Raw genomic sequence first — 12164 nt, 5'->3', positions numbered from 1 at the left:
GAACACATTGCTTTAAGGTCTGCAGAATGTGGATTTTAAAGAATTTTCCAGGATTTTAAATTGACGGCCTATCCATAGGATTGGTCATTAATGTGTGTTTTTGTTGAAATCTGATGCCTGGGATTCCTATCTGGGACAGGCATGGGCGCCACCTCATTGACTTAGATTTTGCCCACCAGCTGGGACCCACTGGTACTCCTTTGCCCCCTAGAAGAGGGGCCAGTTGTCAGGCTCCTCTGTCCCACGCTGCTAGGCCTCGTCATGAGGCACATGTGGGCTCCCCAGCCCTTAAAGGGCCACCACACATGTACATAATCTGTACTAGCTAATGGATGGACTGTGGGTATATTAGGCTTCTCTCCCTTGGGAGAGGTGTCTGAGCAATCAGTCTTTCATGTCTTGCTAGATCCTGCAAAGGTGCTATAATCTATTTGTCTGCCTGTGTATGGACTTCTGCCTGATTCCCAGATTGTAACCCTATGCCGCCTGCCCTGACCTTTGGACTCTTTCATGGATTTGCACAAGTTCTGCCCGCCCTGACCTCAGCCTGCTATTGAATACTGGTTTGCCTGTTCCCTCCTTGCCCCACACAAGTGTCTCTGACCCCCGTGGGTCAGCAACCAACCACATGGTCAGCAGTCAATTACACAGAGGTAGTGGCCTGGTGCTTTCCCTGCAGTGAACACTAGATCCCTCTATAGGTGTTAAAGGGTGAATACCAAGGAGCCACCAGGATAATCCACAGTGGTTTCACAACCATTGTCCATAACAATGGCCCATCGATAAGCAGAATGAAGGGGCAGCAGCGTTGGTTGGATGACTGCAGCCCATTCACTGAAGTACTGATACAACAGCACATGCTTCAGTACCGTACCACTGTGTCTAATACTGCCGGTTGGGACCTCTTGGCTGTGAACTCAACTGCTCTGTTACCAGTCCTGTTGCCAACCTACTACCATTGATTGCTGTTCTCCATACAACTGGTCTCTGCTGATGAAAAAAAAAATCCTTTCTTTCTTGAGAACTTCATTAAATATTGCTTACTATGTGAATATCAACATTAAATGTATCCTGAGTGTATTAATAGCAAACAAAACAAATATTCCTATAGTCTTTATTGAAAACCCTTATACAATATCCATAACTAAATGTAGCGCCTGTTTTTCTGCCCACAGGGGTTCCTGCTGGAGGTCAGTTTTTACCAGGTGGAGGTGCAGGGGTATATCCTGGTAAGAAGAATTTTATGTAACCTGCATGTATAATCTATACATATTGCATTTTGGTTGACCTGTCAATATGGCTACATTTTAGTTGTACTGGCCTATATTTATAATATGTTTGGGTGAGAAAATTGGGGTACAGTGTGGGATATGTGCTTCTGACTTCATAATAAGAAACTGCAATGGAGTAAACTGTCTGCTTAGACAAGAAAAAGCCTGAATTAGGAAAGTAAAAGGATTTCCAATTTGACGTCCAATTAGCATTGGGTTTTTAGTGTAAAGGGATTTAGTAGGCTACAACAATTTTATAGAGTTTAAGGAGTCAAAACTAATAAAATATGATATGCCTAGTGTTGGGCATCAGGGGGTAGTGCATAGAACAGCGATTCCTTCTTCTTTTCTCCTTGAATTCCTGTCTCATGTTCAACCGCATCAGGCTGTACAATAGGTGTAGGACAGTTTTGCAGATAACACTCCTTTAAAAGACCTTAGATCCCATTTCTATAGTCAAAACGTTAGTGTTAAAAATGTATTAACCTTGTGTCTTTGTGCTGGAAGTGATTTGCACAGGGTGGTCCAAGAAATGAAATGGGAAGAATAATTTATCCTGCATAATAAAGATGGTTTTAACAAAATAATCTATGTTTCTATGTGCAATAGTTGTTACATGATTCTAACTGCAACTGTTCTGGGTTTCTTTATAAAGGAGGAGCTGGTGTGGGACCTGGAGGAATCGGAGGAGCAGGTCAGTATAACCTATTGATTTCAGTATAGCACTAGAAACGTACAGTAACTTAATGGGGGGGGGGGGGAGACAAATATGGACATGATTCAATTTTATTTTTTGTGTATGATAGGTTAGGGCTACATGACTGTAACAAAACTGAAGCTTTTAGCCATTTCAGATTGTACTATGCCTGGCAGTCAATTCGAGCACAGCCCGAAGGAATGGTTGGAGCAATACAGCTGCTCCACATATGTGGACTACAGATTTAAAAAAAAGTGGTTAAGAAAGTAGTTAGCCAAAATTTAGACTTAGGAGGTCATTTATAAAACATTTATCTGTGACTTCTTATGCCTGGTCCAAAAATTGGGGTGTAGCGAAGGCGGGGAAGGGGACAGGCCGGCAGGCCAGTCTCATTTACCATTTTCTACACCTGTTTTAGGCGTAAAAAATTATCTACGCTTAAGGCCAGCGCCTCTATATAACTTTGGCGGATGCAATGTCAGCTATAGGGCTTATTAAGACTGGCGTCTAAAACGACGGTCTTAATAAATGTGCCCCTTAGTTACTTCACTATTTTTAGGGTAATGCAGCACAATTATTGTATATGGCCAGGGATCTTCTTATTTGTGGTGCATAGAAGTGTTTATATAGACATTTGCAAACAGTATTGGTGTTCAACTTGCAAACAGACATGCATGCTCAGATGATTAGCTGTTATGTGTATGGCCAAACCAACAATCATCAATCCTGGATGATGAACTACTTGCAGACTGCCGGATGACGTAAAATGTCTGGCGGGTCCCCATCTAACACTACAAGGATGTTCCATAACATCTTTGGTGAGTCTGCAGCTGTAACAGCATGGAGCCAGTTGTCAGCAACAGCCGTATTCCCTATAGAGGAGGCTGAAGTGGTTTATTACTGTCATCTACTTTCTCAAACACTCTATAGATGGCACATGATAAGGACTGTAGGGGCAAGAGGGGGGAAAGCGCTTTCACTGTGGCAAAGGGGTTCGGTTAGGAAATTGGCACTGGGGGGAGCGGCGTTTTAGTTTTTGTCTCAGGCAGCAGAAAGGCTAGGTGCACCCCTGGTCAGAGGGGTTCTTTGAAGGTCCTAGGTTGCATTGCATAATTCTGTAGCTCCAGGGCCCCAACCTACCATGTGATATTTATAATACTGGTGACTTCTCATGTGATTAAGACCACTTGATCCGTGTCTACTCAGACTCCAGGGCCCAGTTGCGACTTCTGCCTCTGCAACTCCTATAACTATGAGCGTAGTTCAAGTAATGACATCATAACAATAACAATCCAAGACATATATGTAGATTGGCTTCTCATCAAAATTCTTTAATTTAGGGTTATATCCTGGAGGAAAACCCCCCAAGCCAGGTAAGATGATGATGTTGTAGCATATTTCTGATATTGTTGTTTCTAATTCGACAACATTGAAGCATGGAAAATTGAGATATAAAAAGCATAAAATGAAATCCTAGTGATGTCCATAAGGATGCAGCTGCTGTATGCTTTGCCTATTGCACTCAGGCTCCTACAGTATACACGCTACCTGCGCTAATACTAGGGTGTTACTCTCAGTACATTATAATGGACAGGTTTTTGCCTGTACATTTTTTTAGGCACGGCATTCTTTTACAGAAAACTTTGTTAAGCATGCACTAGATTTTGGCCAGATACTGCAATTATGTCATCACCCAGCATTGTCCTGTTTTATGGACCCCCCCGCCAAATCACTGACATAATGTAATGTGTTGCCATACTACACCCTAATACTATGTATATCGTAACCTTAGAGAGTTAAAAAAGTAATCAGTGGCTCTTTTATAGCATATGATAAAAAGCCATTTGTGGAACACAGAATATGAAGACATGCATTACATTTCCGCAGAATGTTTCTGACTCCATACAATTGCTCTGCACAGCCTTTTTTGTATACTATAAAACTGAAATTTTCATGGCAGCAAGATGTCCCTTTTATTTAGCACCCCTTCCTTCCAATCTCATTCAAATGTGGCATGCATAGTTGCCATCAGTCCCATAAGAGGGTGTTCCTGGCATGTTTGGGGGTGTTTTGGGGTGGGCTTACATGTCCCAAATTTACCAACGGCAATGTTGTCTAAGGGTGTATATAAAAAGAACCTCACCATAGAAATGACAATGCTCCCTTCTATCTACTTGATTGCGGCTAAAAATTATAATGGCTGATATTTGCTGTTGGCACACCATTGGGATAGTTGGTAGAGACGATATGACAAACACCTAACTCTCAATAAGCTAGCTGTTACAGTATATCACAAGTGGTCCAAATATGTTTCTTAACATTATAAGATGAGAATCCCCCCTTAAATGTGGGGTAGTGTGGCATAAAAAGTCATATTTGCACATGGAGCATATAACTGGGAACGTTCATGCGCTTACTGTACTTCTCAGTAACATTGTTGCATTTGTCATTCTCTATTTCCCTGACACATAGTAAAGTTATGAAATGTATTCCCCTCACAAAGTTATATAGCCCGCCTGGTCAGTACTGGGCTGGAGAGTTTGAGAATGGTTTTCATAAGAGTACAACGTGAGTGCAGAAGTTTAATTTGTTTTACAGTATATTGATCCGTTCTTGTATTCCCAAATGCAAGAAACTAGAGAACACCGCATTAGCTTGTTCCACATAGAAAGCCAAGTTAAACACAATTACTTGAACTTAAAATAATAATGCATTAATATGTAATTACCGCTGCATTTTCATTTTTTGATGAATTAATCTCTCAGGGGTGCTGCAATCACCTGCTTTCAATTTAGGTCCCATGATATTTGCTGTTTTTACTTCATGAATTAAACTTAGTATAAAATTGGTTTGAAGCCTCTCTTTATTCTTTACTGAAGTAAGGACAAAGTTACAAACCACTGAAATATAACTTGTTTCCAGGTTGTGCATCTAATATAATATTTTATAATAGGTGTTGGTGGCGTAGGAACAGGTGGCTTTGGACCTGGGGGTACTGGAGGTGTTGGAGCTGGAGGATATGGACCTGGTGGTTATGGAGCTGGTGCTTATGGAGCTGGTGGTTATGGAGCTGGTGGTTATGGAGCTGGTGGTTATGGAGCTGGTGGTTATGGAGCTGGTGGACAAGGTGCTGGAGGCAAGCCACCAAAACCAGGTGAGATATACAGAATTTCCACATACTATAAATAATCATATAACAATATGAATTTGGGTCATTTTATTAAAAAGATTTTAAAATAGAGAAGATTCATTTGAACTTTTGAAGGGGCTTTCAAGGAGTTCAATTTTAATGACTTATCCTCCCACCAGTACATTGTGAGGAGGCCGCAGTGCTCCAATTGTTTGTTTTGCTGTACATGCTATACAAAGTGAATGTTCACCTATTAACATCATATTGATTGCCTAGGTGTGGGCGGCATTGGAGCTGGAGGCATCGGAGGTGCTGGAGCTGGTGGATATGGACCTGGTGGACTTGGAGCAGGTGGGCTAGGAGTTGGTGGATTAGGAGCTGGTGGACTAGGTGCTGGAGGCAAGCCACCAAAACCAGGTTAGATATACTGAATTTCCACATGTCATAAATAATCATAAACATTACACTTTGTGACATTGTATTCAAAGAACTTTACTTGTATATTAAAAAAAACTGAGGATAAAGTTCATTAGCAACTTTAAAGCGGCACTGAACTTTGAATAAACTTTGCATTAATCAATAGTAGAGTGTGTGTACATGAGGAATAACACTATTTCTGGCCATTATAGGACTGTATCTGCCATTTTTCCCCTGTTCTTGCTGAATATCTGGTTTGCAGCTTTCCCAGACATAGTGGGTGCAAGCTGCAATCCATTGCACACAAGTGCAAAGCTATTAGTGGGGGAATGGGGGAAGTTGCTGATACACTGGAGAACTAGACATTTATCACTGATAAAACATATTACATAGTTTCTTGTGGTCGCATGTACTACTGATTTATGCAAAGTTGTATTAGCGATGATTTAAGGATATAATGATAATGATGAACAAGACCTCTGTTGCGTTCAAAACATGCGAGTGAGAGACCACATGTTGTTATGGATCACTATGCAACATGTATGGCATGTTTAATGTAAGCTGAATACAGAAACACATTTTAATAAGTGTTGTCCACCTTTTAAAACAATGGTGTGCTTAGGTATATAATTCTGCAATAATTACTTTCATAATTATTAATCTTCGCAACAGATGGGGCTCCTACGGGGTTCCAAATTTTCAGCACAGAATTATAAAATTCTGGCAGTCAACAGCTGCTACTAGGGTGAGCTAAGCAGTCAGCTGCATGCTATTTATTGAGTTTAAGCAAACCTGTCACCTGTCATAGAGAAGAAGATGCTAAGCAGATTAATATATAGTTTTTGGCAAAACATTTGGTATAACTTGTAAATATTTTCTCAATTTCTGAGTTCAGTGAAATGTCCTACTCAGTGATGTTATCGGATGTTGCTCCACTTACCACTATCCTCCTTCTCCTGCTTTGGCGGTTTAGACCCGCTGGTCTTCCTATGCTCCCTTGCTGTAGGCACGGGTGCGGAAGATGTTTGCTTGTACTCCCTGGTAGTGCCCAGCCAGGCACCTCCTCTTTGCCCATAGTGCATGTGTGTGTGCTCCCTCCAGTTCCTAAATGACCAGCGTACAAGCATCCTAATTCACACCAACCAATGACTGCCACTATTGGGTACTTAAGGTACCTCCCCCTATAGGAGGGTGCCTGATCAATAGATTTCCTAGCTGCCAAGGTGTGCTGTTTTTGTTGTCTTCCCTTGTACCGACTTTTTACCAGTTACTGGATTCTAACCATCGGCTGTCTGACCTCTCTATTAGCCATTTGCTGTCTGCCCTGATTTGGAATATCTATCGGATTGCTCGGACTCTGCCTGTCCTGACCTTGGCCTGTTCCTGACTATGGTTTGCCTGATCCCTCCATGGGTCAGTTGTCAATCTCACTGAGACTACTCCAGGAGGTAGCAGCCTAGGTGGTTCCCTTGTACAATGATTAAATGATGAAAGCCAGGGGACTGCCAGGATAGTGCCCTTAGGAGAAGCCCTAAGCCAAATCTGTTGGTTGATACAGTGGTTCCACACCATCTGCCATAACAAGTGACTTCCATCTATAGATGTATGCACAGTCATACAGAGATAGCTGTCAAGCACTGATTAGGACCACCCACTGGACTCTTAAGCTTCACAATAAGAAGAGATTTACACAAATAGAATGTTATCATTTAACACTATGGAGAAAATATATTATATGAAGTGCCAGTTTTCTGGTATAAAACACACACCAAAATTAAACTTTTTTAAATTTTACACCACTGTTTTCTTGATTAATAAAAAGGGGGAACTGGGGCTTCTATGAGGGGGTAGGGTCTTCCCCGGCTGGCAGATTTACTAAAATTTACCCATAATTTGAAATAAGTTATAGTTCACATCTATACCATCTCAAAACTGGCATAGATTTGCTTTTTCTGTAAAGAGAATCATGCAACAAACTTATTAAAAGGCCTGCTCCTCTTACTCCAGCACATCCAGTACACTTGTAATTAAGAGTGGTATATAAAATATCCACCTTAGGCCAAGTTCACACTTCAGTTATTTGGTCAGTTATTTCCATCAGTTATTGTAAGCCCAAACCAGGTGCGGGTTAGTGATGAGCGGTAGGGGCTATATTCGAATTTGCGATATTTCACGAATATTTGGGCTAATATTTATCATATATTCGCGAATTCCCGATTTTCTTGATTGCGAAATAATGCGCGCAAAATACAGGCGTGGGTTACTTTTGCTACATTTTCCAAGCTGCTAGAAGTTTCCTGAGACTGTATAAAATGGTTGGCATGGCAGAACATTAAAAATGGCTTTATATGCAGTTAGAGTGCTCCAATATATTCGCGATTGTGCTAATCGGCACTAATGATGCGAAAATTTTGGCGCAATACGTGAAACTTCACATTCTAGCAGGTCTGCATGTATGTATGCACAGCAGAACCTATCACACTACCTAACACCCTGCACTGGAATCAGCTACACTATATGAGGATATAACCTACACTGACTATCTCCCACTAACTATCTGTGTTATATATATAAGCTATCTAACTATCTATCTAATGTAATGAGTGGAAAGCACAGAGCACCGCAATGACACTGCTGTCTCTCTCAGAAGGTTCTTATATAGTAAGGGGTAGGCAACTTTCCTATTGGTTGGTAGGGATGTTGCTAAGCTCAGACAAAGACATTGCAGCCTTCTCATTGGCTACAAGCAAGAAGGGAGGTTACTGATGAAAAAAAAATCTATAATATTAGAAATTACGAATATATAGCACTATATTCTAAATATTTGCGAATTTCTCAAAGTGCCGATATTCACGATTAATATTTGCGATTCGAAAATTCGCGCCCAACACTAGTGCGGGTCAGAAACACAGAACAGGAGCAGATCCTTCCATTATACCTAATCTCTGAGCAGGTTTCACCACTGGTTTTGGCTCATGATGGAAATAACTGACCAAATAACTGGATTGTGAACTCACCCTTAATAAATTCCCACCTGTTTGGTGGATTTGTGCCTCTGTATCAGAAAAACAATGTTCTGAATACTATAAAAATGTATTGAGCATGGTGGCATTATGTGAGTATGTTTCAGCAGTCATACAGATCTCTAATACTGGATAATATTCTACTATTGTAACTTTCCTTTATGCAGGTTATGGGCCAGGAGCGGGAGTTGGTGTCGGTGGACTTGGTAAGTAAAAATGTGCCCTTTTCCAGCCTATATGAAGACGTTTAAGGGCTCCGTTATAGACTACTGGACTTTGTGTCACCAAGTTGACAATGTACTGTATTATACAGTAGTTACACAATGGCTGTTTAGGTCCACTGCTACCCATGATTCCAAGTTAAATTTATTTGGAGCCAACACATATTCTACAATAACTGAATAGCCAAAATAATGATGCCATGACCACAGCTCTACATCAGGGCAATAAGAATATGATGTTTCCTCCCAGCTGCTAGTTGGGGAGGCCAACCATCTTTTATAATAACATGATTTTGACTTTTTGTGAATGAAATACATTTACTTGATTGTTGCCCTTTTCCAATGGCCAAAAAATAGAGTTTAGTCAGACAGAATAGGTAGTCGGTATGGTATAGTATGCCTATCATTGGGGTAAAGACTCATAGGGGTTTGCAAATTTTAGGTGTAACAACTGGGAAATGAAGTCCTTCTAGTAGACATCAGATCTTTATCAGTGTCATAAAACCACCGGTGCTTTTCTAGGTGCTCCAGGGGCTCAGCCAGTAGAAACAGAGCCATCAAACTGTAAAGGTATGACAATGACAAATCTGCACATACAAAACTAAAAAAACTATGTGCAGAGGACTGTGACATCTTAGAGATGTGACAGTCTTAGGGATGTGAACAGTTCAATCCCAGCTTTTACTAACAAGCTAATCTACAAAAGACGTGCCTCTAATGTTGTATAGAGCTGTACAAATAATATATTATATTAAATGAATCAACCATTGAAATTAAAATATACTATACATACATACAGAATATAATGAGTATGTACTCATTGCAGTGAATTGCCTAAACTGACAGTGAGTATTCATGAACATACTCACTTGGAAATTCTCACTGACCAGCAGGTGATTTTGACCCAAATTAATGTAACCTGATAAAAACTAAAAATTAAAATAACCTTTGTATTCTTAAATCTCTACAATAGCCTGTATTGTCAGCTGTCACTAACTGTTCCTTTAGGTCTGTGCTATATCAATCAAACAAGGTCACTGAGTATTTCCAAATGGCAAAATGTACGAAATTAGATAAAACATTCTTAACTGTGCATATGTCCATATATACGAGATTCACATATCATAGAAATCTATGAGTAATAACTTGGTCAAACGAGTTGCTTACCTTTTGATATATGACCAGAAAAGGTGATTCTGCAAATGAAATGGATCATCTGTCTCCCAAAGTCCAGGAATATAGTATATCTGACATAGTGCTTTCCCCCTACAACCATGGAAAGAGCGCCACCTGAGAAGACATTCTCACCAATCCTTAAAGAGGTTGTTCACCCAGGTGGGCTTTTTGGGTGCCCCCACATGGCGGACTTGTGGAGGGAACCATACAGCTCCTTCGCTCCCCTCCTGCTGCTGCATCTCTCTGGTCTCCTTGTGTCAACATTTGGTTTAACAGGGGTGACATGGCTGCGACAGCCAATGAATGGTCGCAGTGTTGACCTGTTCCCCAACCAGGATGTTGACAGGGAGACGAGAGAGGTGCAGCAGTGACAGGCCATCGACAAAGCTGGAACTAAGTAGCAGTTAAAAGGTAAGTATGCTTCCCTTTGCAGGTCTTGCCAAACGCAGGGGGCCACCCGAAAATGTCCCTGGGGGTGAACAACCCCTTTAAGGTGTGTCCATAATAGCATTATCTTTTCTTAATGTATTTAGAATACTGATGCCCTTTGGCCAATGTTTATCCTGTGTTGGACTGACCCACCAGAGTACCAAAAGATCCTCTGGCAGGCCCAAGCACTGAAACAATAATAGGCCCCTAATAAAACAGGACCCTGAAGGTCTAGCCACAGAAAATCTTATTTGAAGCTGACTTTGAGTCTAATAACCTCACGGGTGGACATACCATATATTCAGTCTGTGCTGATGAGCTGCAATAGGAGAAAAAGGTCCACCACCATCTTACCAAGAAAACACCAATGTTTCCTAATGACTACCTCATTGAATGTAAAGGGCTATTATCTGTTGTCATAGTTACTGGTGGATTATGATCTGGAATATGTAGGTACACCATTAGGAAACTTGCTAGAAACAAGCTATCAGTTTCATAAAAGGAGTCCACATTCTTTTTTTGCACAAGGGCCCTTTGCAGTTTATGTCCACCTAGAACTAGATATCCTATTAAACCTTATTGATGGTATGTCCTGTATGTGTCATGAAAACAAAAATGACTTTAAAGTAGACATGCACTTGTCTTGCATATACATTTACTCTGGTGTGCCCAAGGAACTTCAGTCCAATGCTGTATTTATTCCTTAGAGATAAATACAATACGTTGTGGGATCTGCCATGATATTTCATACATTATTTATGATACAAATAATGCAGAAAACCATTTTCAAACAAATTAAAGGGGCTGTCCAGGGGTCTTTTTTTTCTTTTGTTTTTGCAGAAACACTACCACTCTTGTCCATGGGCTGTTTCATTTATTTTAGGTCAGTTCCACTGTCCTGCATTTACTATTTTGGCTGTGCTCAAACCCTGTTATAATTTGGCAAAATGTAAGCCAAAAATCCACTCTGCCTTGTCTGTCAAGGCGGATTGGCTTAGTGGGAAAGGGTGTGGCTTAAGAAGCACCATTTTGCACCAAAATACAGATGTAGTAGAGTTAACACACATGCTTTCTGAGACTTGTTATCTAAACTAAATGCATTAAGCAAACACCTTTAATTTCTTTTCAATGGCTTTTGTTTCAAGATAATGCAATAAGTTAAGAAATTTGAGTTAAGAGTTTGTGTGTTAACCCTGCTATATCTGTAGTATAAAATTAGACAAAAGTGTTTAGCTCCACACCAAATTTATCATTTAGCCCCAGTCACTGTGAAAAATGTGTCAGATCTGTAGACTACTTGTCTTTATTTTAGACAGGATTAATAAATCTGTCCCATTAACTTAAGTTGAGCTGAACTGCAATACCAGCCAAGCCCATAAACAACAGTGGCCCTACAACCCCTTTGCGACTATTCCTACAGCTGTCATTTGAGAGCATTTTTACCCTAATGGCATGAAAAGTAATGATGGGATGAACCATTCCTCATACATGTAGAATTTTTAAAAAGAGTTGTACAGGGCTAAGACATGTCTGCATCATAGGGGTAAGTGTCTAATTGCTAGGGCTCCAACTTCTGGGATCTCGAGAACAGATGTCCCCATGCAAATAGAGCAGTAGTGCATATGTATGACTACCGCTCCATTCACTTCTATGGGACTGTCTGAGACAGAGCTTAGTGCTACACTGGGCAGAACCATAGAAGTGAGTGAAGCAGTGGTCACACGTGTGCATTACCACCTCATTCATATGGAACCTCTGGTCTTTCGATTGCTGGGGGTCCCAGTAATCGGACCCCAAGCA

The 12164-nt window shown here is 40.7% G+C and overlaps 1 protein-coding gene across 16 annotated transcripts in view; it reads left to right on the top strand.

Moving 5' to 3' along the window:
* ELN (elastin) overlaps positions 1–12164 on the top strand; it is a 75858-nt gene that overhangs the window by 22938 nt on the left and 40756 nt on the right. For 11 of the 16 annotated variants that reach the window (XM_040423609.1, XM_040423610.1, XM_040423612.1 and 8 more), the window contains exons 2-8: positions 1176–1229; positions 1927–1965; positions 3309–3341; positions 4922–5122; positions 5375–5515; positions 8706–8744; positions 9282–9329. In XM_040423609.1, coding sequence (XP_040279543.1) covers positions 1176–1229; positions 1927–1965; positions 3309–3341; positions 4922–5122; positions 5375–5515; positions 8706–8744; positions 9282–9329 — 555 coding nt within the window. The remainder of the gene's footprint in view (positions 1–1175; positions 1230–1926; positions 1966–3308; positions 3342–4921; positions 5123–5374; positions 5516–8705; positions 8745–9281; positions 9330–12164) is intronic. The other 5 variants (XM_040423611.1, XM_040423619.1, XM_040423617.1 and 2 more) reach the window with 5 other exon arrangements.

Source organism: Bufo bufo, chromosome 3 (genome assembly GCF_905171765.1).
Source record: "Bufo bufo chromosome 3, aBufBuf1.1, whole genome shotgun sequence".
NCBI lineage: Eukaryota > Metazoa > Chordata > Amphibia > Anura > Bufonidae > Bufo > Bufo bufo.
This window is presented reverse-complemented; position numbering and strand designations above follow the sequence as displayed.